The 27,161-nt window shown below is 39.2% G+C and overlaps 1 protein-coding gene across 1 annotated transcript in view; it reads left to right on the top strand.

The window, feature by feature from the left end:
- Nucleotides 1-27,161, top strand: part of FBN2 (fibrillin 2) — a 117,955-nt gene that overhangs the window by 17,915 nt on the left and 72,879 nt on the right. Inside the window, exons 6-15 of the mRNA XM_038124921.1 lie at nucleotides 4,886-5,083; nucleotides 9,771-9,896; nucleotides 14,845-14,970; nucleotides 16,909-17,061; nucleotides 17,826-18,047; nucleotides 18,877-19,014; nucleotides 23,468-23,587; nucleotides 24,130-24,255; nucleotides 24,898-25,020; nucleotides 26,045-26,167. Coding sequence (XP_037980849.1) covers nucleotides 4,886-5,083; nucleotides 9,771-9,896; nucleotides 14,845-14,970; nucleotides 16,909-17,061; nucleotides 17,826-18,047; nucleotides 18,877-19,014; nucleotides 23,468-23,587; nucleotides 24,130-24,255; nucleotides 24,898-25,020; nucleotides 26,045-26,167 — 1,455 coding nt within the window. The remainder of the gene's footprint in view (nucleotides 1-4,885; nucleotides 5,084-9,770; nucleotides 9,897-14,844; nucleotides 14,971-16,908; nucleotides 17,062-17,825; nucleotides 18,048-18,876; nucleotides 19,015-23,467; nucleotides 23,588-24,129; nucleotides 24,256-24,897; nucleotides 25,021-26,044; nucleotides 26,168-27,161) is intronic.

The raw sequence follows: 27,161 nt of genomic DNA, 5'->3' as shown, positions 1-27,161 counted from the left end.
TGGAAGATCTGGGCAATGCTGTCATTTATCCAGAATCAGTGGGAGAACTGAGCATGCCTTGCTCTTCCAGTCCTGATGGTACCATCCATGGAATACCGTGGAATTTCCCCTTGTAGGAAGTTGAAGCTTGACTACACCTCTATTTATCAAAACATGAAGATTTCACCTTGCAAAGGGGAAAATTCAGAGAGTTTCGTGGAAAGAGCTCTTCAGTAATCAACAAGCAGGTTCTGCAACAAGCATCCAAAAAGAATTTCAGATGTCTGGAGACCTCTGGGTGTTAGCAGAAATTATGGGGAAATTTGCCACCTAACAGAGTTGTAATAAAAACAGTTGTTTCTCCATCTTGTTTCCTGTTGGAGTAACTTTTAGCAAGGTGAATCTAATCTCGGGTCTTTGCCAGGACAGACTTAATGTCTCCACCCTGAAAGTTCCCTGACATAGAGTGCAGTCTCTTGCACTTTCACTCACTGTGCTGATTTTTCTTTTAGGAGAGAGTGAAGTTCCTTGGAATGCTGGCAGCATTTATTTCTTTCCAACATTCAGGTCCCATGCATTGGATTGTTAATTAAATAATGCTGCTGTATGAAATGGATTTTTGAGATTATTATTATTAATAATAATAATAATCATCATCATCATCTGTTTGCTGTTCTTGAGTCTGCAAGAGAGGTGATGAAAGTTGAACTTACTTATTTTCTCATCTATTCCTTAAAATTTCCTAAATCTTCCTTTAGGGGAGTGAGATTCTCTAAAAAGTCCAATGAAAGGCAAATTTGCTTTGTAGGGAAGTCAAACACATTAATGAAGTATTAGGTCTTGTTCTTTAATTGACAGGGGCTGTGAAGGCCTATCTCAGACACCTTCCTTTACTCACTCCTGTTGTGATTCATGATGAACATGCTCAATATTTTCAGTATTTGTTTTTAGTAATAGAAGTATCAATCTTCTAAGTAGCTTCTAGTTAAAAACGCTTGTTTCCTGATGCACTGCTTCCTTCTTTAGTTACGGTTGTGTTTTTTTGGGGTTTTTTGCATAAGAATGATGGAAGATACTTCAATGTTCCTTCCTGCTAAATCTTCATAGTGCTGATAAACATGAAATACAGCGTTTGAGATACTGTGCTTTTCCCTGCTGCAGGCTGGGTGCAGGAGACTGGTGCTGCACCCCTGTTGGATTTCTCATAGGAAATGTATTTTGGCATTGGGAGCTTTCATTTAAAATTTCAGTGTCGGCTTTCCAATGAAAGAAAACTCAATTTTTAATATTGTTCTGGGGAGCTTGCAGTGGACATTCGAACACGTGTAATTACCTTTTTACTTTTCTTCATGCCTTGCTTTTTCTCTTGCATGTTACCTGGGGAGAGGTGAGATTTTTAAGGGCAGAAGTTGTGGCCAAATTCAGTTAGAAATTGGATCCTTACGTGTGTACCAAAACGTTTGAATGTTTTGTCCTGAGTGTCCTGAGTGACAGTCGGTGGCACTTGGGATGTTAAACACTGTGTCTCGGGTTTTTGGCTAGTGGGTGTTGGACACAGAGGGCACGTGGCAGGCAGATTATTTCATATCTGTTTACAGCAGGTTTTTTTACACCTTCATCTGAATAATTTGTTTGGCCAGAGGAACAGGAAGAAAACTAAAATAGATGGATAGTGAATCAACATTAGAAATCTCAGCATTGCACCTTCTTGTCTCAGGCTGCTGTGAATGATACTATTTAAACAGGTAGAATTAGAATTTTGAAAAGGAATAATGGAAAAAAAATCCCAAGAACTATAATAGCTGGATAGTACCATTCCAGAACACAAAGTATCCATTTTTATGACAAAATAGAAATGTTGCAGTATAGTTAAATACTGGAGTCCATAGTGTGATTTTTTTTTTTTTTTTTGATGCCAGGAAAAAAATATTCCTCATTAAATTTCGTTATATTAACAATTTGAGTTGTTGATAAAGGTTTGAAGTTAAAAAACAAAACTGTATAACACATGTGCTGAAGATCACCTCATTTCACCAAAGCAGTTACCCTTTCTGGAGTAACAAATGATTTATGACTTATGTTCAACATATGTTCTTTCTGGCAAAATTATTCCATCAGCAGTGCTGGCAAAGAAACAAATGAAGAACCACCTAAGAATAAGACAAGCAAACCCATATGGAAAAGATGACTGATTCATAAGTGGGGGATTTTAAGGTCTGATCAACCATTATAATAATGTAATCTGGCTGTGCGAAACAAATCCGCAGCTTCATTTGAAGCTACAAAGTATCTTCAAAATAGCATCTATTTTTATTGTGTTTGCTTCCCACATGTAAAATTTACTCTGCAACTGCAGGTCTTTGTGTAAACAGCTGAACTTTACCATTAACCCAAACATGCTTGCCTTCGCTTTGTATTTTAAAATCTAGTATTTTCCTCGTAGTATAGAAGAGCAGCCACTAATCAGTCTCTTTACCTTTGGGCTTCATGCTGGATAAACTGAACAAGTAAAGATTTTTAAAATAGGTGCACTTTTTAAAGAATAATATGTTAAATTACAGTAATATTTTAAAATATTAATATTATCATAAAGTGTATGTCTGAATAGATATGCAGCAGGCTTATGCTGATAAAAATTGCTTGGTTACAGAATCTGAATATTAGATTGACCACCACCACCTCCCAAAAACTTACTTCCTCTCAAACCATGACATAGATTAATGCAGTTTCTGTTCATTAAGGCACGGGTAGGCACCTATGCATAGGTGGTTTCTAGAGCATGTATTTCTATTTGATAGGATGCAGTAATCAGTAGGTGTATTGATATCGCTCCTTCTTGTACCTGACTCATTCATATTCTCTTGAACAAACTTGATTTGGTGTCTGGTTATGTTCTCTAATCTCTCTACTGAACACGCTCTCTAAACTGAACTTTTCATTGCTAGTTTTGACAGAGTTTACACAAACATTTTGTGTCTTATTGGAAGGTAGCGGAACTCAGATACAGTTCACAGCTCTAGGTTTAAGTTTCATTTCCTCTGCTTGAATTCCAAGCTTCTTAATGCAGAATATATTTGGCCAGGATATTCCTGTGGGTCACCAGCCATCACACAGAGAAATACATGGTTTGAATTTCTACTCCTACTCTGCTTCCTCCATGATATCCAAAGATTGGTCCTACAAAAAAATTGTGTCTTGGAGAATTGCAGCTGAAAAAATACAGTACTGCCAGCAGCACTGCTGATTTCTTGAATAGGACTTCCTAGGTGAGCTGGGAATTCTAAGGAATTCAGACCTGCTGAATGCAAGTTTTGGGAATTTGAAGATGTGTAGTAAGTCATTATTTGATTTCACTGTAGAAATGTAGTGAAATCAAATAATGACTTACTACACATCTCTCACCCATGGAGAGCTGAACTCTATCTGAGTGTGTGGAGCAAGGACAGGATTTTCTTTTTATCATGTATTTATTTAACTAGAAGTGCCATTTTTGTGGCTCGATGGTCACAAAGGAAGAGCTCACAGTGCAACTTTGAAGACTGTTTTGTATCAATAATCAAGAAATACTAAACTTGACAGGCCTTACCAAGTATTTGAGATCTTTTAATCTTTTATCATCAGGCATCTCTGTACTCGTGTACTTGGTTGACTTTATTTAAAGTGAAAAGCCCAGCTGAAATTGCCTACCAGTATATATCAATACCTGCAAAAGTCTTCCTAGACTGGTACCTGAGTGACCCTTACCAAGGAGAGGAAGCAGGACATTTATTTCTGTTTGAACTTTCATTTCAGGAGCTCAGGAAGCTTAGTATAACATCTCACTGGGGAGACCATTTTTTTGCTTTCCAAAGATGTCAAAGCTCTTATTTTTTCAGGGTGAAAGTATCAAGTTATAGACAGCATAACTTCATTGCTTCTTGGTTGTGGGACCAGCTGCACCCTAATGAAAGTGTGTGGAAGACAGTGTGTTGTCCATATATTGGTGTTGGAACCTGCTTTTGATAGGAACAAAAAGAGGATGGAACAGCAGCGTGAGCAGCCATAACCCTGCTGTTGTGCCTTCCTTCATGTGACTGAGTCTGAGTAAAAACTTTGCATTTTCTTCTTTTTTTCACCCCTCACTCTTTTTCAGAGTTTCCATAAGGGTGTGAAACCTGGCTTAGAGCAACAAGCTGTTTCTTATTTATTCCTAAAGAATTTCGGTTAATTGTTGATCCCAGTTTGTGTTGACTCATAATGTAAAAAAAAACCCCTCTATTTATACAGGTTCAATGTGAATGAACTAACTTTTCACAGGAGTTCTACCAGAATACATTTTCATATCGTTTCGGTGCTTTATTCAGTGTACTGCGTGCAGCTTGGATTGGTTGTGTTGTCTCATGGTTTTCTTCTGAAGATAAGTGGTGGTTTGCCAGTCAGTCCCTCTGTAGGTAACGCTATTTTGCAGCAGGCATTCCAGCTGGAGTGATCATTCTGTGACTCTCTCTGTCATGCATCTTGATCAGTGTGGAGTGAAAAAATGTGTGGCTGCTGTGGTCGGCAGCTCCCTCCTATAAATCACCATGAAGTAGCTAAGAAGCAAGAAAACCAGTTTCCAGTCCTTGTTTGCTTCATCTGGTCTTCTCTTTGTTTGCTTGTTTGTTTGTGAAATTCTTTCGCTTACTGTGGATTTTACTAGATACGTTGTCAATGCTCAAGAGCAATTTTGTATCCACCTGCCTTTCATTTATCTTTTTGAAAGAAATTGAACTATAACCTCATGAAAGTCGTTACCTTCAGTAGAAGATAAATTAAATTTCCATGGAATTTTTAATATAGGTATCTACCAGGTTAAAAAACAACTCCTCCTACAGCTACAAGTACAGTTCCTTGTATAATACAGCGAGCTTTCCTTTTTTCCCCCCAGATTACAGGACAGGCCCGTGTTTCACCCAGGTGAACAAGCAGATGTGCCAGGGCCAGCTGACAGGGATTGTGTGCACCAAGTCCCTGTGCTGTGCCACCGTGGGACGGGCCTGGGGCCACCCCTGTGAGATGTGCCCTGCCCAGCCCCAGCCCTGCCGCCGCGGCTTCATCCCAAACATCCGCACTGGGGCCTGCCAAGGTGAGCTCTGACTGGAATTCTCCACGTGACAACTCTCACCTCTGACAATCACCCTAAATACCTTGCAGTAAGGTCACTGTTTTCCTTGTGAGTGGTCTGTGTTTTGGGATAAAATCAGAGTTTTGCTTTGCTGCCTCCAGGTTTTTGCTGCTGGACCTAGAGAACGAAGCTGAAGTGCCTGGAAAAAGTGATTATTAATCAATACTAAGGAAAAATATCTGATGATGTTTTTCCTTCTGTGTCAGTGCTAGGCCTCTGCCTGCGTGCAGCAGTTTATGTTTTGCCATTCGTCTTGAAGTGATTAATAATATGTTTTAGACACTCTTTTCATAACAGTGTCAGGAACAGAAACAGTGCACCACAGAAGGGGGGTGCATGTTGCAATCTCCAAGTCAAGCTCCATTGTATGACTTGGCCACATACAAAGGGTCCTTGAAACTGCTCTGCCAGGCTGGCCCTGGCGTAGCTTCTGGGGCTTCATTTGAATTATGTGAGAGATCAGTGGTGCTCTTTAGCACCCATGCCCACAATAATTGTGTTTTCTTTCTCTGGCAGTATATTCCCTGTGGCAACCAGTTTTAAGTTACCCATTTAACCACATTGCTAAATTCCGCTGGGGGAGCATAGAAACAATGTGATAGTCTACTTTGTGTGGTGGGTAAACAAAGAAAGCTTGAACGGCCATAATTTTTGCTACATTTTTGACATATAATTGCTAAATAGGAAGCTTGGATTGTATTTATGTCAGCTGGGCTTAGCACACAGTGTTACAAGGTGATGGCAAGGCGTAGATGAGAAATGCTTGGCCTTTCTTTGGGGAAAAGGGAGAGACAGAATTTCTTCATTTCACAGAAACTTTGCCCTCCAGCAGTTGAGACATTGCCTTTTGAGCTCTGAGTGCTGGTAACTCCTGCTGACCTGAGCTCTCTGCTGTGAGCAGGTTGGTAGCACCATGCCTGCTCTGTTACGAATTACCAGCCCACTTTGATGCAGGAAGGGTCTGGATGTGTCACTTTGTGCCTTTCCAAACTCCATATTATGGTGTTGAAATAAGATCATAGAATCTCAGAAAGGTTGGGGTTGGAAGGGACCTCTGGATGTTATCCAGTCCAATGCACTGCCAGGGCAGAGTCACCCAGAGCAGGTGACACAGGAGTGCGTCCATGTGCGGTTGAAATGCCTCCAGAGCTCCCTGGGCAGCCTGTTCTGGTGCTCTGCCATCCTCAGTAGAAATCTCAGAAGAAACCAAATGTTTTCTCTGAGGGTTTTAGAAGCAAACAGAGGGATCTGTCCTGCCTTTCAGTGATTTTCTTTCTGTTGGGGACATCAGATTCGCAGAGACTTTGATATAAGGAACACAAACCCCTCTGGTATTCAGTAAAACTGCTTTTGTCATGTATCAGGGAGACCAGGCTCCCTCAGTCCACACTTCAGATGTTTGGTATTTTTGGAGTGAGTGCTTACACCAGTAGATAGCTGGGTTTGGGAGTTGTTATGAGCAGCACAAAATCAGTGGAACTTGCAAGCTTTGCTGTTGGAAAATGAGTCACGATTTCAGTATGTGTTAGAGATCCAAATTTGACAAGTTGTCACTCCCAAGTAGGAAGTTGCTCCTACTCTGCAAAGGATTTGCAAAATTCAATCTTAAATGGGTCTTCTTTTGAGGGTAAATTATGTTTTCTGGGTAATGTTCTTGTATTAGTAGATTACTACTAATACATTGTATTAGTACTGTTAGCTTCATTATTACCATCAACAGGTTTATAGAAATTAAGAGAAGCAAAACCAATCCAAAATTCAAATTGTTTGGTGATGTTTCTGTTTGTTTTTTTTTTTTTTCCCCTGGAAGTTTCTATTCAGTCATGTCTTAAAAAGAAATTTAACTGTTCAGACATCCCTCATTCCAAGAATTCAGGCAGGAGGAACTTCAGTGTTGTGCTTGAATGAGCTTTATTGCCACTGCTGCCTGCCCTTGGGAGAAAAGGCAGAAATCCTGTGCTGGATGTTCTCTCAGTTCCTCCCTGCATTCCTCAAAAGTCCCATTTCCCACCTACACCCTTTCCTGCAGACAGTTAATTTTTTGCTGTAAGGAGAGAAGAGTGGCCATGGCTGAGTAGATTTTGAAAATAGGAAGGTTCTTCTTCCTGCCTCTATTGCTGACATGGTTATGTGCGTACATCCATGACAGGAGATAAAATCCAAGAAAATCTGTTCTGTAGTAGGAAATACAGTATCTAAATGTTAAAGGCACTGAGGTGAACTGGACAAGAGAGAGAAGACTGGGGAAGGTTCAACTTCATGATGAAGAGTGCTGATTTCTTTTTGTGATCTGGTGCTTGGTATTAATGTGTCTGAGTTACTGAAAATATTGGCAGTGTTGTCTAGGATCACATCCTGCTGTTGTAAAAATAATTACTAAAACAGGAAAAAAATAGCATGGTATTATTTCTGTTGTGTGCAGTATTTCTGCTTTCTAGGATGCTGAGGAAGATCCAAGAGTTTTCCATAGTATTCATGACCAATTCACCTTTTATTCCCACTAGCCAGATCAATTACAAAGAAACTCCCCATACATATTCCAGGTAGAATTAAATAGAGGTTTTTTAATTTGAATAATTTTTGTCATTACTATAATAAATAAAAAAACTCTCCAAAACTTGTGTCTAACATCTGAATGGATTTATTTTTCCTGAGCTTTTTGTTTTATCAGAGTTTTTTTGAGAAACAGCCCACAGATCAGAAAGGCGAGGTGCATGTTTAAAGTTAGCTGTGCAAATCCTAAAGGCATTTTGCAGAGAAAGCTCTGCAAGAGCACAAAATCTTTTTTCACTTACCAAATATTAGACTGTGAACACATGGAAACATTCTGCTTAATCTCTAACATATTGAACTTTTGTATGTAGAACTGTATCTGCAGAGTTATTAATCAAATTTGCTGTTTATGGTAAGAAGTTCCTTGTGTTAATGTGGTTGAGGTTTAAAAGTGTGAGTAAGTGGATAATTAATATTGCTGGAAGGCCTGTGTGCTTTAGCCTAACTGTCAAAGATACTAAAAAGAAAGCTTCATTTCAATTTGCTTGTGTTTTGAGGAAAAAAAATCTTAAAACAGCATTTAGGAAGCAATTGATAAAATACACCCGTTTAATAAAATACTTTTGTTCTTCTTGACTTTTCTCAGTCCCAAAACACCAGTAATATATTAAAACAAACTTGGGTTATCAGAAAAAGGTGATACAAAAAAAAAAAAGCATCAGTCTGCTAGCATGTATATATTTTTAAGCTAGGATTAAAGTTGAATCTGCTTGCTTTCTTAGAATTAAATATGATGTAAGTGCACTTAAATATGGTGCATTGCATCGTTGGGATTGGCTCTTCAGGCTTCAGCAGAGCTCAGCAACTATTTACCATTTTAAAAGAACTGAAAGAAATTAATGGAATTGATAGAGATGAAAATTTAGTTCACCTCAGGCCTCCAGTGGTATTTTCCTGTTTCTGGGAGGTGTTCATAGCCTGCTGCTGCCGTTAATTCACTATTCCTTGACACCTTCAGCTCCTAAAACTGCATCACACACACAGTGGATTTTTAACAGCTGATCTGCTGACACAGGAAACTTAAATTAAGTGTTAATAAGTGACAAAAGGCACAGGCACACTGTGTGTGATAAGTACATTTTGAGGCCCCAGGGTCAGAAGACAAACACCACATGTTTTACTCAGTAGGGAGCTACGGGGTGGGCTGTGTGTCAATAAATGCTGGAACCATCTTCTCTCTAGATGTTGCTAAGCTGTGTCAAGGTTCACAGAACAATTAGGGTTGGAAGGAGTCTCGGGAGAGCACCCAGTCCAGCCCCCCACTCCTTAAAATACTTCTGACATGAAATGTTTGATTTCCAAGTAAACAGGCAGCAAGCACTGGTTATTTAGGGGGAAAAAAACCAACAAAATTAAAAAAAATTAAAATGAAGAAATTCCATGCCTTTGATACAGTCCTTAATCCATTTGCAGTCTGTTTCGTTTTGAACATGGTAGTATGCTACCTAAATCAGCATGGGCTCAGGAGCTAAATGCAAGTTTCTCAGCAAATGTACTTAAACCCAAGTCCAATGGTTACCAGAAAACCCCCAAACCTGCAAAAAGTGCTTGCCTTCTTCCTGGGCCATGAGAAATTATAATTGCTTAAATGAAAAAGCAGGTGACTGGGCAAGGCAAATACCACAGGTTTATCTACAGCACGAGCACCAGGAGGAATAAAAAAACGAAGGAGGACTATAATCCACAAACTCATGTGGAATTTCAGTGCCTTCTAAGGGCTTTGATCATCCACCTGAAAAAGAGTTCACATTCTTGCCAGGTGTTAGCTGGGGGCACCACACAGCCAGAACAAACAGGTGCAGAAGATTCTTGAAACACCTGGATGGTACAGGTACTAAGGAAGCCAACCAGGAAAAATGTCCTATTGGATAGTTTTGTATGATAAGGTACAGAAACATGGGGTGGTTTATGTGAAACCAAATTAGAGCTGGGAAGAAAAAAAAAACCACAAAAACAACAATACAAAAACAAATCAAAAAACCAACAAAATTTGAAGTGGAAGTAGAACTTAGTCAAATGCAGCAGGAAGCTGCTGAAAGTAACTTATGTATCTTGTGTCAGGTAATCAGATCTGAGTCTTTTTTTGTGTTTGCAGATGTTGATGAGTGCCAGGCTATCCCTGGAGTCTGCCAAGGAGGAAACTGCATTAATTCAGTAGGTTCATATGAGTGCAAGTGTCCTGTGGGCCACAAACAGAATGAGGCAACTCAAAAATGTGATGGTAAGTGATGCTGTAGGAGAATATACCTAAAAAGGGGTTTTGCAGAGCATTAGAACACTTTGATAATGAACATTATTAAGTAGTTGAATAGTTGCAGTGTTTGATCTGGACAGGCATAGCATCACTGAACTGTGCTTTTTGTTTCTTCTTTGCAGCCTTCCATCTTTTCTACTTGGCTGTTCCTATTTTGCCTTAGATATTTTTCTCTGTCTGACTTTTGTGGGTAAAGACAGTCTTTATTTTCTTTGAAAATTTAGAACTGTTGATAAAAACTCTGTGTGTCACAGAGTACCGTATAACTACTTCTGAGTTATTAGTGTTTTCTTTGTTTTCTAAAAGATACAGTCTAGTTCAGGTGGATATTTTTGGCCTAGTGACTACAGAGTGAAGGCAAATGTGGCAGTTTTGATGAGTCTGGGTAAGTGAAAAATACCAAGGAAATGCCCTTCTCTTTTAGATGAAAAATTAAGCAGACCATCTTTTATAAGTGTAGTTTAATAAACACAGCCCATCTTTACTCAATAAATGTGTTGATGGAATTAAGAGTGGCAATTCCATATAATTTAAATGTGAAAGAAAATTGCTGAGGTTTTTGTGAGTTTGCGGAAGACTTCACTGATTTCAGTGACTTTTTCATGCCTTTGAAAGAAATCAGAACTCGGACTTCATCTTAACCAGTGGGGGCTTTCACATTTAAGTTGTGCTGAGAAGAGGACTTTGTTATTAAAGGCTTTGACTTGTTATTTCCTGGCAATTTAATTATGTTACAAAATTACATTATGCTCAGCATTCAGTTACAGACAAATACATTGTTTGTTGCCAGTTTTGGACATCCCTTCAAAGTTTTTTAGAGTTGCTTACCATACAATATTCACAAAAAAATTAAGTAATTTTTGCAGTCACTTTAAAAATCATGTATTTTCAGTGAAAATGTTGCTTCTGGTGTTGTTGCAAGTAATACATAAGTAAAAAATTTTTAAAATTCCAAAGGTTTTTTTTTCTGATCCTGCCCTCCACATTCTTCTGTTTTTCTGTGGTTTGGGTTTGTTTTTATTTTTTTTTAATTAGTTTTCATTTTTACTCAGCACCTGAAAGGAGAGGGAGCAGGCAGGTATGTAGATGCTCGTGGTTGAAAAGGAACAACAAAAGTCAGAAGGTACCTGAAAACTTTAAAAATTGTATTAGGAAATTACACATTTGCCATGGAAATGGGAATGTTTGTCCCACCTCCTGGTAGCAGCAGATGGGGGTTGGCTTTGAAATAAAGGGTAGGGTGAAGGAGACGAGAGGGAGGGAGGCAGGAAGGGAAGGAGAAAGAGAAAAATAAGGCAAAAAGGAAAGAAAGAGGGAAAAATAGTTCCTTGCATTGGCTTTTTACACAAATTAGTACAAGAGGTCCTTTATTGGTCTAGTCCTTGATTTTTACCCACAGACTCTTAACCTGTTTGTGGCTATTTCTCAGAGGCAGCTCTTGTCTATCTGTCCATGCCTATAATCCATTCTTTTTTTTGTTAGAAGTGCACTTGTTTTTTTTTTGATTCTCTTAACTGTAGTTCTTTTGATGCCAGAAGGATGTATTCAGAGACATGTTTCCTTTCTTCTGGAAACAGTACTTAGGGCATTCTTTGCATTCTCTTTTTACTATCTAAAGCTTTAATTGTTGAAAATATTACTCTCCTTGATAGTACCCACTGGAAAAGGTGAATGTATTGTTAACATAGATCATCTTAAAAAGCTGTGGTGCTTATGGGACTGTGCATAATCATCTGCTATCTGATTTTGCTGTTACTTCATGGTTTACTAATCAACAGGTCTTCATTTCCTGTTGGCAGCCTGCTGCAGAGCAGGTCATATGTTCTGGCTTTTTTGTCTTTTAAGCCCTGCCACTTGTGTCCGTGGCAAAAGTTAAATACTGATCACAGCTTCCCTTAGTCAGCTAATTCCCCACAGGGAATTAGGCAAATAACAGCCCTGTCCTTGCAGTTTATACCATCTTTTTTGAGAAGAAAGACATTGTGAAGCTTCACAGCCAAGGAGATAATGCCAAAATTATAGCAGGATAATACCATGCTTACATTGCTCTAATGATGGAGCAAGGGATGAAAGATAAGCCATGCTTCTATTCTGGCTTTTTTATTTGTATGCTTAATTAGGTGTTTGTAATCTCTCAGGGTTAAATTTATAGGAAAATACTATAGCCAGTCCTTTAGACAATTGTGCTTTAAGTTATTAGGGCTGGTAGTTTGAATGAAGTAACATAATTTACATATATTTATATTCCTGTTTCTGTGGATGTGGGTTGGGCCATTGGGAAGGATGTAAGGAACTGGTGTCCTGTGAGTTAACAGAGCCTGTGTACAGAGAAGTCATTCAGTAGAAACTGCATTATTTTAATGAGGTTTTTTTTTGTCACAAACACTGTGTGGAAATGATGTTGTGTGGAGTATTCTGCTCACTCATCTCCCTCTTTTAGGTATGGAGAAGCAGATCAAATGTTACTTACTGGCTGCAGAGGACAAAATCTAAGTTGGAGTCAGTAATAGTCAAGGCTCCAGTGTTTGGAGGCTGGAATCTTGCCATAATTATTCAGACCTTCTTTACTATAACAGCAAGTCTCCTACTTAAGAAGGAGAGATTTGAAGTCCCCTATATACCTCTGCCCCTGAGCGTCCAGAGGTATTTTGTGGGTTAGGGGCTTTTTTTTTTCCTGTTCCTCTTCCTGGAAACAACGGCGCTTGTTAGAATAAGTAGGAATGTCCATGTTGTGCTTTTTGTACCCATAATAGTTGAAAAAAATTGGGAAAGACCAGTACAGGGATTGAACCAAATTCCAGATATCCAGTCCACCAATGTGGTGTCTTAGCTAGACAAAAGAAAACCCCAAATCCTTCATTTTTTTTAATTTTTTTTTTTTTGCCTGAAAGTTTTGGTCTACAATATCTTGAGTTTTCACTGAATTTTTAGGAGTGAAATGCTGTTCATTTTTAGGATGTTGTTATCTCCCAGAGTTAATGGAACTGAGATCTTTGGGTTATTCAGAAGTGAATTAAATGTAAAGGAACTTTCAGTTATGATTGCTGCTTTACGAAAGGGGTGGAGTATTACTTGCTGTGTTCCAGGGTTCTAATAAATGTGTTCCACTTACTCTTCTCAAATAGCAGATACATTTACTCATTAAATAGATGTAGTTAGTTATGACAACCTTTACAATTTAAGGTATTCTAAAGAGGTGGGATGCCTCTGTTGCTTTTCCAAAGAGATATATTACTATGTACTGGTGATATCAAAAGGTTAAGACTATATGAAACAGATTAAGGCCTTTAAAAAAAAAAAGTGCCACCAAAATGGAAAGTATACCTTAAAAAATAGTTCTATTTCACATTTTCCTGCTTCAATGTGTAATTTCATTAGACTGTATGCTATTCACACTTGGTCCTACCAGGTATTTTTACTTTCTAATATTATTTTCTAGACTAAAACTGTTTTCAAGGAGCTCTTTCCTAGAGTTTGGCAGTTGAGACCCCCATTTCTGGGGCTTGTAACTCAGTTGTTTATAAAACCCTGCTTTCCCTAGCAGTAAAAGTCACAAATTCTGAACTGCAGGTGGCTAGGCTGGGTCTTTTAGGCAGAAACTCACTGGGTAATAAATCTGCAACATTTTTTCATACATTTAAATTCTTTCTCACGTTGAGACTGGATGCCCCATCCTGCACTGGAACCATTCATGCCTCCAGTCTTCCTTTCCCTTAATATAGCATTTCCTGTTGCTTATATTTGGAGCATTTTCCCTGAGACCATTAATTTATGTATTTTGGAGGGGGGAAGAGAAGAAAATGAATAAAATTTTCAGTCAGCCTCACTAAAAATAGCCCTTCCTGAGATGAAGTCTCAGAATTTCCAGTCAGAGGCAGTAGCGATATTTTGAAATAATTGCACGTGCAAGAACCAGGGAGGGGGAAGGAGAGACAGAGATTTGGCTCAAAAACCAGTGAAACAAAAAACCAATTACTCGTTACTGCCCCAGTAAGTTAAATAAATTATTCTTCCACCACAGTTCTCCATGTTAATTGTTTTTTGCAGAAGACTGTGGAGTCTTCCTGCCACTCTGATCACTACCTAGGTTTCAAGAAGGTGCTTTTTTACCTTCCCACCTTCCTGTCATTCTTGGACAAGAGCCCTGGACAGTGCTAAACTCCCTTGGATGTAGCCAGTTGGGAAGGATGGTCTGCATCCTGCAGCTTTGCAGGGATGGTGAAAAACTTCCTTCATCTGCCTTTAACTTGCCAGCTACAAATGGGCTTTGCACTGCTGGACCACTGGTTTGGAATTTGGCAGCCCCTGGTTAGACACAGCAGCTCATTTATCAGCGTGGTGACGTCTGACTTTACACATATTTACACACAAAATTGCCTTGGTGTTCCAGTGGGACCTCTGCTTTCAGTCAGCAGAAATACTTGAATGCATCAAAAGGTTCATTTGCGTTTGAAGGGCTTGGCCAAAAGTGTTTCTTACAGTTGGAATGTTAGGGGGCCAGAAAGCAGTCAAGATCTCATATTTGATTGCAATGTTTGTGTGGTCGCAGGAAGCCCAGAGATGTCTTAGCTGGCTGCTGTGCCATCCTTCTCCCTTAAGCCTGGAAGCAGGATGTGTATTTTGGCATTCCATTGCAGCTGTTCTGTGCTTCTCAGAGGTGGCACTGAGTCATTCAGGAGGAGGAAATCTCAGCCTGCTCTCGTGTGCTCTGTGCCTTGAGGTGTTAAACACCATGTGCATGTACAAGGAAAACCTCCAACAGGTGGCAAACAAAACTATTTTCAGTAAGCAAGCATCAGCAATATTTTATTCAGAGTTGAATGACAACTTCATTTCAGAAAAGCTCTCTTTCACTCTTTTTAATGCAGTATGAGTGCTCTGCTGATTATCCCATGTCCTTTGCTTTTTTGGGTAGATATTGATGAATGCAGCGTCATCCCAGGGATTTGTGAGGGTGGTGTTTGCTCCAACACTGTGGGGAGTTATTTCTGCATCTGCCCACGGGGTTTTGTCGCATCTGTGGATGGATCCTGCACTCCTGGTAGGTGCTCCAGCCATCTGGCTCTTCCTCCTGCCCCAGGGCCTCACTCTGTTGTCCAGGCAAACACAGGAATTGTTAATTTTATTTGTTTCTCAAATCTGCATCTGATGAGCCCATAAGTTAAGCTCACTTTGGTTTTAAAGGAGCAAACATTTATCCCTACTTGGTGCTTCAAATCCCATCTCACACAGGTTAATTTAACCTTTAGTGGTCAACACAGGGCACAAAAATAAACTCAGAAGATATTAAGTAGCATATGCTGATGTGCCACTAATTTGTCAGAAGCAGATAATGAAGCAAACCAAGTGTTGGATTTCATTAGATTTCACCTTTTACAGGACAGTTTATTTAATAGCTCTCCCTATGTTATAAAAACCCATTTTGCTTGTTTCCACATGTGTTGATTTCTTATGTATAGGTGCGTGTGTCAAGTATGTGATTTAAACCATTCTGACCAATTAGCTATAAATACTGCACACCACATGTAAAAAACCTTAACAATTGCTAACGGTAATCTATTTTCTAGATCTCTTGTGGTTCTTCTTATTCCAGATATCTCAATGCTCTTTGTTCTCATATTGGGGAAGGGTTGGGAATTCTGAAGGGCTTTCTGACCTGCAGATAAATGATGTAAGCAAGTAGCAGCACAAGACCTGCAAGTGATTTAAAATTCATAATTTTTTAAAATAGTATAGCCACCTTCTGTTATTCACGTTCATCTGAGGAGTGCCAAGTTCAAATACATTGTGGCTACTCCTGTGTTTTCAGGAGTACTGAAAACCTATGATTTCCAATATGATCAAAATTTCTGTGGATTTCAGCGTATTTTACAATTTGATTTTTAAACTCAGCTCCCAAAACCTGAGTCCTCCAGAAAAATACCATGCCCTAATCTGACAGTAAAAGATCATCTGCCCTTGAAGGAGGGTAGTTTTCACATGGCATTACTAAATATTCTGTTGTACTTTCAGTCAACTGAGCAGAGCTGGCTGAATAGCAATTTTTCAGTTAGATACATCTAAGCTAAGGAAAAAAATCATTAAATGAATTTATTGATGTTGCTGCTGTTACATGAACTATCTCAGGTTTTGCCATAATAGGGTTTTTTATATATATAAATAAATCTAGGGGTTTTTTTTTGTATTGCTTTTTGTTTTTCACATCATCCATATTTCCTTGTTGGATTGAGCAGACTAGGATTGCATGGTGGATTAATGCCAGGCTAATGTCACTGCACATGTGTGTCCTGCAGGATTTACTTCCAGTGTGGAATGCATGGGTCAGATAATTATTGGATGCAGTTTGGATGTTGGGGGGGTTTTGTTTGGTTGGTTGATTTTGGTTTTGGCTTTTTTAATACAACTTGTAAAGCATTTTCATCCTTACCTCAGAAGAACGGGGGAAGGTAGCTTTGAGAGCTCATGTTGATGCCTTTTTCTCTGGCCCTAAAAATATGAGCCAGATCCAGTTAGGGTGATAAAAAGGGTACTTTTCTATGAGGATCCTCAAGTACACAAATTCATCAGGTAGAAAAGGCCAAAGATGCACCCACCATGCAATTTTTATAGATTCTGCAAGTTAGCATATCTGACAAGAGCTCCCCCAGTCAGGAACCTGCCTGGTGAACTAATTCCCCCAGTTCTAGCACCTTCTGGATTCTCCCCCCTTAGGATGAGATCCAGGCCCTGTTTACAAAAGTCTGTCTTAGAAAGCTGGTTTCAGCCTTGGTTTCTAAGAAGAAGCAAGACAGCACAGGGATCCTGGAATTTCTTTTTGTCTTTCTGCCGAGGAAAATGTTGAAACTAAGCTACAGTATGAGGCTACAAAGCTACAAGTATATGTGTAAAGGATGCAGAGAATGTATAAAAGAAAGAAGGGTAAAAGCAAAACGGCATCGATGTCACTGGTTTTGGTTTTTGTCTTTATCTTGACTGCCAGATCAGAGAGCAGGCAGCTGTTTCTCCAGCTCTGCAAGCGGCCGCTGTGCACAGGAGCTGCCAGGGAGGTTCACCAGAAGGCAGTGCTGCTGTGAGTCTGGCCACTGCTGGGCCAGTGGCTCTGTCCCAGAGGTGTGTCCTGTCAGAGGATCTGGTGAGTGCCCTCTTGGTTTGGCTGGTTTATTTTCTCCTTCTTGCTGTTCATTCTGCTTTGGGTGGAGGTCACTGGAGTGTTGTAAACTGCTTTAAAGTGTAGGCTAAATAGAAAAAAATAGGGTCATGGGTTGCATTATTATTAATTTCCTTGGTTTTAATAGTGATATTGCCATTTGTTAACCATTTTTATTTTTGGTCCGTGGTTGTTTGGCGCTCGGTTTTTTAATGTCCTTTTGTTGGCTTTGGAGATAGTTGTTGGGAAATGGGAAAGATTTTGTGGTCATGCTCGGAGAGGAAATGACTCTTAGGGTCCATAGTTAATTTTGATTTAAAGAAACAGCTCCTTTCTTGTTCCATTGCATTTTGGGTAACTTTGAACTGGAATGCACCGGTTTTTAAGTTGTTCTTTCAGTTCTGCTCAGAAAGGAATAGTGCACATCCCTGATGGAAAGGTATTTTCTTTATCAACACCCTGAGAAACCAGTGAGTTACAGTGCTGCTGTCAACACATCAAGAAGACAGTTTCAACAAACAGTTGAACAACTATTCTTAAATTACAGCATTCCTTTTTATTAGTTCCTCAAGCAACACCTGCCACAGCCAAGGGAGAGGTTTGGAGTGGCAGGGGGAAGATGCGACAACACGGAGAGGAGGAGTGGGCATCCTGGTTTTTGTAGCACACAGGGAGAGCTGTGCCTTCCTTTTGATCTGGCTGTGAGAGGCTGACGTGGTCTGTGCTGCTCTGTCCCCCCTGTCTGACAGATGACCACCGCAGGCTGTGCCTGGACGGTGCCCCTGCCCGAGGCGGCTCCCGGCGCGGTGGAGCAGGAGGGAATGGGTTCCATCCCGGGGCCAATGGGAATGGATTTGGCCCAAGAGGAGCTGGGTTCATCCCCATCCCAGGAAGCAACGGATTCTCCCCAGCTGGGGGGGGAGCAGGTGGTCACAGCCCCACTGGAAGTGGCCCGATCATTACAGGACTGAGTAAGTGCTTCTGTTTTGACTTGTTTCACTCTTTTCTTTTACGCTATTCCTTCTGTTATTCCTTTATTTTTACTGCTCAGTCTGGATATGGTATGGTGCTCTTAGCATTTAAAAATTACTTTGCCATTCAAGCATGTTTTAAACACCTCAGCTGATTCATCAGGAAGTTCAGGAGCCCTTCCTGATGTAGGAAGAGGTTTTTGCATGACTTCACTTACAGAGTCCCTGAGCCTTGTTGTCCCTGTTGAGGTGTCTTTGTCAGCAGTAATAAAACTCCAGATTTCTAGGTGTATTCCAAAAACTACTGAGGTTAAAAATAAATGTCTTCTGTATTTTCTCTTCCAACTGTAAAACCTTCTTACTCTGCAGAAACACTGCCTTGGCTGAAAGCCCAAGGTGAATAATTTTCTGGCAGAAGTCTCATGGATGTAAACATTGCTCATGACATGTGTAAACACACCCTTGGCATCACAAACATAGAGATCATAAAATGTAAGAAGTATTATTAAGACAGGTACACCAAAAATTGCTTTGACTTTCACACAGATTGTGGTTTATCCATGAGTTCACTGACAGGCTCATCAGGCTATAGACAGAAATGGTAAATCATATTTAAGAATGTTTGTCTAATGTGTTTTTTTGTTTTTTTTCCAAAAGCTGTTTGTGGTTGTTAGTTTACTGTCAGGTCAACAGATAGTGCTTTGAAAAACGTTTTTTAAATGTGTTTGTGCACCTGACAACATCCTTTCTGAAGCCAAGTATAATGTTCATATTTACTTTCATATAAAAATTGGAATATCTGTCTCTCATTCTGATTTTTTTATATTAGCAATACTCAATCAGACAATAGACAACTGCAAGCACCATCCCAACCTCTGTTTGAATGGACGTTGTATACCAACCCCCTCTAGTTACAGATGTGAATGCAACATGGGATATAAGCAGGATGCAAATGGGGATTGTATTGGTGAGTGCACATTTCAAAATCCTTTATTCTAACATTCTTCAGCTTAAAATCTGGGCTTTTTTACAAAAATAAATCATATTCATTTTAATGATGCTGCTCTTCAGAGAGAGTACAAAGACCATGGTATTAGTTACACAAGAATAGTTTCAGTTTTCTATGAGAGCTATCTGTTTTCTTACCAAGAGGAAAAAATCTTGAATTGCAAATACTGCTATTGAGTGTTCCTACTCCTGTAGTTAAAGGCTATTGAGCATTTTTGTCACATTCAGTAAAGTAAGTTCTGCTTCATTTTCTCTTTTGTTAGGTTCACAAATCTTGACTTTTGGGATGTACTATTGTTATGATCAAGATGATGAAGGGTAGAATTTATGTTTTGCCTCCTCATAAGGGATTAATGGCAATTTGAAAGATATAAAATAATTTTAAAATGTTGTTAATTAACTTGTGGTTAAATTTGCATTTCGGTTGAAAACAGAGAATGTTAACTTAACATGACAAGAACTGAATTTGGGATCCTATAATTTTATTCAAATCCTGTGGACTTCACTCTTGCAGTGTCCAAAACTCATCAGTTTTTTCAGAGAAAATACGAGATTTGGGGATTCTTGTGGGGTGGTTGGGTGGAGAGGAACTCCCTATGCAGGGTACACTGATTAATGTATAGGATCCTAAATAAAAAGTTCTGGTTGTCTTTTGGATTGAACCCTTGTTTACTGAGTCTTTATAAAGAGATTGAGATCTGGGAATGAAAAATACCACACAAGAGCTTGTTAGCAATAGGTTTGCCTCACAGTTGAGTGCGGGTTGAGAATCAATTTCTGATGTGTCTGTGGATTGCAGGTCTCCTCTTAGTTCAGCTGTGCTCTTGCATCAGAGGGCTTGGTTGTACCTGCACCATTCCTGGCCTCTGTACACCCTCATTTTAAGAAAACTCAGTTAACAGGAATTCCACCACTTCCCCAAGCAGTTGCACTTTCCCATAGTCAAATATCCAGAAAGTTTTCAGAACATCTAACCTAATTTAGATGCTATATTGCAAAAAGATTCAGCTTTTGTTATTTTTTGTCTTACCCTCACTATACAAAGAAAGCAGTTCAGTACCTTCTTCATTTCACTTTTTTTGTACTTGAAGGTTGATATAGTTCTTCTTCCAAGCTGTCCTTTGTGATATAGGGAGCCTGAATAATTTTTAGCTTTTTTATTTGGGTGAGAGTTTTCTGTACCTCTGATCTCTGACTGGGAAATTCAAAGGTCTTAATCTCTTGCTGCATCCTTGGGTCTCAGGAGCCATAATCACAATGTGAGAGGGGAGTAGGAGTTTTGTGATGTTTGTCTTGCATGGCTGCTCTTTACAAAATATGGAGAACCCTGGCTCATTTGTTACGGCTCTAGATTTTGCATCACTGAAATCAATAATATTTTTAACTCTGGTGGACCTTGACACTCAAGGACTGTCCGGTGTCTTGGACTACTTGTTCTTTTTGAAATCTAGGTTACATCTTGTGTTCATATTTTTTGTTACTTGGGGGTCAAGTTGAAAATAACATCTGAAGCACAAGGTTGTAGCAAGTAGAGCTATATGAACCTCAGTTTTTTAGTTTTTCAGGTGTCGTTGGAGTATGTGGTTTGAAAAGCCCACCAGCTTAACATATCTGAGTGCTGGGACAGAAAAATACAATGTGTTCTTGGTAATGTGGCTGTCATTCTGTCCCTGTCTCTTCTGTGGGGTCACCCTGCAGGGCACTCGCTTGGCAGTTCCCCTTCCGTTCCAGGCTTGTGATACTTAGTGAACTTGTATCTAATTTTCAGTTCGGGGTCCCAGTGCCTGTTTCAAGATTAATCCTGCCAAAGAAAAAAAACAATGGTGTTACTTACTGTTCTCTGACCTAAACTTGCATTATGCTGTTCTCACAACAGAACATTCCTGATGGGCCAAGGACCATGAGTGTCCTAAGTGGTCTGACTCCAAATGGTCAGTCCTTTTCTCCAAAATAGCTTTAATTTTATTACCTTTCCTTATTCATTTCTGTTTTTAAAAACTCTGGAAAACTGTAGAGATTTTTTTTAAAAAGTGGGCACGAACCTTTAGGTGTGCTGTGTTGAATTTTAGTTGTCTTGTCAATACAAATAGGCCTATTTAAAATTTTATCAATTGTCTCCAGACTCATTGCAGTGAGTCTTTTAAGGGGATTTTGGAAATTTCCTACTGTGCCTGAGAGAATTCTGGCAATTGTTGTGATGAAAAACTGAAAAGTGGAGATGTGTGTGAGGCAAGTGCTGAAAGACAAACATTTGACCTTGAAGGGGGTATGCTGGGAGACAGAACAAATGGGTTCAATATCTCTGTCTTAAATGTTTCCTGTTTTTACTGCTGGAATATGCATGCTTTCAATGTAACTCAAAGCCAACAACTCCTTTCTATTAACATACATTCACCATTTCCCTCAGTTATCAAGAGCTTATAAAAATAAGACCATCTTAAGATGCATATATCATGTGGAAGTCATGTGCATGAAGGACGCACATGGCTTTGGAAGGATTTTCAAAGCTGAAGTCATCTGTTTCTTAGAGAACCTCTGCATTCCTGCAGTAGAGTTTATAAACTTACAGACAGATCCTTTGGAGCATGAACATGGGCTTTTTTTTTGAAGCAAGCTGGAGCCTGTAATAGAGAAGGTCCTAAATGTCATTATTCTCTGCAGGAAAACTAAACAAAACAGATGAGCATTATATCAAGTATTTATAAGTTCCCTCTGTGCTCCCTCATAATAAAGCAAGATATAAATATAATAAATTCATTTGAATTAGGGCACTTGACACAAAAATGTTGTCAAGATGTGATTCAGAGTTTGATGTTGTACCTCAGTTGGTAGCTTTTTGTACAGTGATGCTCTGGGTTTAAACTTGGTGTTCATTAACACAGTAATTCCTGTTAAATATGGGGCCTTATTTATGATTAAATTAGAACCAAAAAAAAATCTTTTGCCATCTTTTATAAAGATTTTAGAAGTTATTTGTGGAACAGCACTTTCTAGAAAGTACACATAAACATTCTTATGATTTCAATTTCTTGTCACATCCCAGTATTCTCAAGATGTTATGAGCTAAGTTCTAGGACCAGATTTGATAAGGAGTGAGTGGAAATTATCACGAAAATTGCCCTGGGGTTTTCCTGGTATTTCTGGAAGCATGCACTGCAAAATGCATGAGAAAATCATTATTGTTAGGAACTGATCAGCTTCAGAGTTTCTTACAGCAGCTTTCAGCCAGATGCCAGAAAGTCTTGCAAATTACTGCTGGCTTTGTGATGTTAAAAGCCTGCCTAAATGAAGAGATGAGTAAATACATTGTAAATAAAGTGAAGGGCCTAGCTGGAGGAAAAAGTCAAATTAGCAAAAGTTGCTGATAAAGAAATAGGGGATTTCATCAGGGGGATTTCATTTATCACCGGTAAATTGAGCTCTGACAGAGAGTAGCTGCTTAGGTCATCCTTTAGGAACTGCAGTGGGACTGATCCAGCAGTCCTGCCCTGCCAGACCAATGGGATACACCCACTCTGCTCCCTGGATTACAGTGGGCAAGGGTCCTGGAGGGTTTACAGAAATGTAATGGGGAGAACAATTGATGTTATTTTAGATCTGGGAATAGCTGTTGTGACCACAGACACCTCTGACTCACTGGTAACTACTGGATATCAAATTTGGGAAAGGGTTCTTGAAAAGAACTGTTGAAGTTTTCAGAGCCCCATGTCAAATAAGAGTTATTTCTGAGCAGTTAGCTGACATTTCCATTGGTTAAAATGTGTTTGGTTGCACCCAAATACCCAAAACTTTTGGAAAGGAGAGTAAGGTATGTTACAGAAAAGAGTTCGGTTAAATCTGGCATTACTCAGTGCAAAGACTGGGGTTGAGGCTGCAGTGGGGCATAAATAATTGAGATGTGGTGCACAGACTGTGGTCTCATTAACAATCCTTCCTGCTGGTGTGCAGCCCCTCCTCACTTTTTAACGGCAAACCTGCAATATAATAGGGGTGGGTTTTGGATGCCATGGTTTACTCTTATTTTAAAGTGCCTGTTTTGCTTAGTATTGTTTTTTCTTGTGAAGGAGCATAAATGGCCATTGAGCTAAATGAAACTGGGTTGTATTAAATCGACCATTAAGGCAACCATCTGGTTTCAAAATCCTCAAGAAGATTGTTTTTCTGTTGTACCTCAAGATGCTTACGAATGATGCAGTGCCACTTCACTTCTTACAAATGCCTGCCTAGCTGAACGTAGAGCAGCCCCGTTTTCCTGGAAAAGCAGTGATTTTGCACCAAGAGCAGGCTTTAGTATTTGGCATTTGGCTGCTAGTTACCATCTTTTTCACTCAGAAGCTTCCAGCCTTGGGGGAAAAAAAAAAAAAAGTTGTAGACTTTGTGAAGTCACTAATGCTTCTCTGTGCTGCCAGCAGATGTTGATGAGTGCACATCAAACCCCTGCTCCAACGGGGACTGTGTCAACACACCTGGTTCCTATTACTGCAAGTGCCACGCAGGTTTCCAGAGAACTCCTACCAAGCAAGCCTGCATTGGTAAGAAAACTGCTCCATGTCTGCTGGCATTGCAGATGTTCTGACCCCTTGCGTCCAACTCCATTTGAATTTGAAAGACAGGAGTGCAATTTCAGTAAATCCCAATGTTAAATCAGTTGGCGTTTTAGATCTGGGCTGCCACCTCATTTGTTCTGTTGTTGTCTTTTAATATTTATCTATTATTCTGGAATATCTGTCTGGGGAATTTCCCAGACAGAAGTTCTAAAAAAAAAAAAATTAAAAATTGAATAACAGATGCTTCTTTTGTGTATGCACGCAGATGAAAGTGTGAGTAGGTTTCTAAAAGTATTAATGAAAAAATTGCAAAGCATCACAAAATGTAGCATTTGCTGTACATGTCTGTAAAAATATCATTTTTCCTTGATGCAAGGAGACTAAATTCTTAACTTACTTTTGAAACTTTTTTCTAACTGATACTTAAGTGACGTGCCAGTATTTTTCAAAGCAGTAATTGTCTCTAAATGAATCTCTGTTTGTAGGATTTAGTTTGTTTGGCTTGGTTTGTTTTTTCTTCCCCTTAGATGTGGATGAGTGCGTTCAGAATGGTGTTCTTTGTAAAAATGGGAGGTGTGTGAACACTGAAGGAAGCTTCCAGTGCATTTGCAATGCTGGGTTTGAACTGACTGCAAACGGAAGAAACTGTGTGGGTAAGGACCCTTCTAAAGAATTAGGGGCAGGCATTAGCTTGGTGGTTCTAGAAACTGTGCTTCATACTACAGCTGAGGATCATTAAAGATTACCTTTTTTGAAATACTGTGAACTTAGAGGCCTTTCATTCAAATAGTTACTGCACAGAACCATAAGATTTCAAAGAAAATGTGAGGTAATTTTTGTTTTGGAAGCTGCACCTCTCTTCAGGAGTCCTAAGAATAATGTTTTCCATAAAGCTTCACAGCAAATGATCCATAAATCAGCACTGCTGAGGAGAATACCTGCTTTTAAATTTGGCTGCACAGTGTCAAGAACACAACCTTGCTAGATGAGCAACAAGCTTGATTCTCTCAGGCGATGGAAGCTTTTTATCCTCTCATGTGTGAAAGAAGGACACACCCTCCTGTCCTTTCATACACAGCCTGCTGAAATATGCAAAGCAACTGATTACAACATGAAAAGAAAATTGCTGTTTTTTCTGTGGAGTGAAAACTCTCGAGATACTTTATCAGAGTTATCATCAGAAATTAATCATCAAGTGAACAAATATGCCACACCAGTCCTGACTGACTGCTTTCTCTGTGTTGTCTTCTGGAGGGTGAGAAACTAAAAGCAGTTTTCTTCGCTATGTTTTGTAGACCACGATGAGTGTGCCACCACAAACATGTGCTTGAATGGGATGTGCATAAATGAGGATGGGAGTTTTAAATGCATCTGTAAACCAGGATTTGTCCTGGCTCCAGATGGACGTTACTGTACTGGTATGTGAAATTTGTGGGGGTGATATTGATTGAAAATGGCTTGTCCTGTCTGTTCATCCCTGCAAAAATGGCAGTCTGATAGCATGGATTGATTCAATGCCATGTAACACCTTGCTACTCACTAAAGTGTATTTCTTTAGCTGCCTGGAAACAGATCCTTAATTTACTGAAAGAAGTATTTAGTAGAGTTAGGAAAGCCACAACGATCGTTAAATTAGCTTCTGAAAAGTCTTGGAGCATAGTAAATGCATCAAAATATTCAGGCCCTTTGTGAAATGGTAAAGTGAGCAGCAGTATGGTAAATTTAGGAGGTTTGAAAGATTTTACATTGATGAGCCCCACCCCCCACCCACATTTTCCACATCATTATTCTCATAATTCAGAGTACATAGCACTTGAGTCATTTTACGGGTCACACAGCATTATAAACTTTTTAAAGTGCAATCACTAAAAATTTCTATTAAACATTTTAAGAATGCAGTCTGATTTAGCTTCAGTTTCAGCAAATGAACTAAGATACCTGTTGCTGCCCATAGAGGTATGTTTGGGCTTAAGCCACTTCTAGTAAATAATCTAAATTGTTAGTCTTCTGATTTGAATTTGAACCATTTCTACTATAGGTGCTTTTCTTAATAACATGCAGTTGTGCTTAGAAATTGATGACCACTTAAAAGTTCTCTGAAATTAAAATTAACCATCATAAGGATATGTTGTGTCTAGTGCTCTTTAGCCATACCTTAAAGCAAAATTAAAATATGGGATGGAGACAGGGGAAAATTTATCATTGATTCTGCTTGATGTGGGATATGAAGTACCTCTAATCCTGAAGTTCTTCTGCATGTTTTGGGGATTTTTTTGTTTGTGCAGCTGGAATTTTGATTATTCCAAGACTAAATTTTTATTAGAAATAAAACAAAGATATTGTTATCTGCTATCATAAAGTAATTTGATAGTGTTCTGAAACTATGAGGTGTAACCTTGCTTAAAAACAGATTGATTGCTGAAGTGTCTTGCCTCCTCTTAGATATTGATGAATGCCAGACATCAGGAATTTGCATGAATGGTCATTGCATAAATACTGAAGGCTCATTTCGGTGTGATTGTCCACCTGGCTTGGTTGTTGGAGTTGATGGTCGTGTGTGTGTAGGTAAGTCAGATTTATTCTTTCCTCTTCATAGAAAAACAAGTGGAGTTATTAGGTTAATTAATTATCAAACGTATCAAATTATTTCCTTCTGAATAGTGTTGACATCTTGTTTGTGGCAATCCCATAATCCTGTTGTTAAAAGACAAGAAACTTAATTTTCTCTGTGGAATTGGAGGAGACTCATATAAAAGTAAGCTTGAAGTGCCTACTCTTCCTGGCATCTCCTTTTGGTTTTGAGACATACCCTTTGTAGTCTGATGAAAAATAGTATTTTGCCATGTAATCAGCCTCTTTTCTTCTCAAATGGTACTGTTTGGAACTCAAGAGATTGTTCACTAAGCTCTGCTAGGAGCTCTAGCATATCTTCAGGGAGCTCGTGGGACAAAAAATGGATAATTTTCAAGCTGATGAATTAAAAGAAGTGTGGAGGGCAAGAAGTATTCAATCCCTTGTTCTCTGCTGATTGCTGACGAGGAGGGAGGAGAGGAATAAGTATTTGACAGAGATTTCTGAGCGTTATGATACTGTGTGTACTTAGCAAAGTTCCTTAATTTAGTCCACAGGATTTTCCCTGTGTGTCTCAGAACATCAATTCCATATCCCCGAAATTCCTCCTTCCCCAGCTCCTGCATGTGTCTGTCACCAGGCACGTTAGTGACCAGACACTCAACGAGAATCATATTTATTAATCGGTAATTAACAATTAATGACTGTTCTTGCTGATGGACTCGTGGATGTTGTATCTGCCTTTGTCTTACCACGTATTTCCAGATAAAGGAAAAACAGGCTGCATCACAATTCTTGGAGGTTCTCACACCAAAGGGATGGGACATACTCAATCCTCATGTTATTGTTACCAGCTCATTTCAAATAACATTTTAAATGGTGCTAAAGTTCAAAATTCTTCATAACAAAATCTAGTACAAGTGTTTCTAGCACAAGTTAGCCCCTTCTGTTACCACTTCAGCTTTAAAAATGCATGATAAAAACTGAG

This window comes from Motacilla alba, chromosome Z (genome assembly GCF_015832195.1).
Source record: "Motacilla alba alba isolate MOTALB_02 chromosome Z, Motacilla_alba_V1.0_pri, whole genome shotgun sequence".
Classification (NCBI taxonomy): Eukaryota; Metazoa; Chordata; class Aves; order Passeriformes; family Motacillidae; genus Motacilla; species Motacilla alba.
This window is presented reverse-complemented; position numbering and strand designations above follow the sequence as displayed.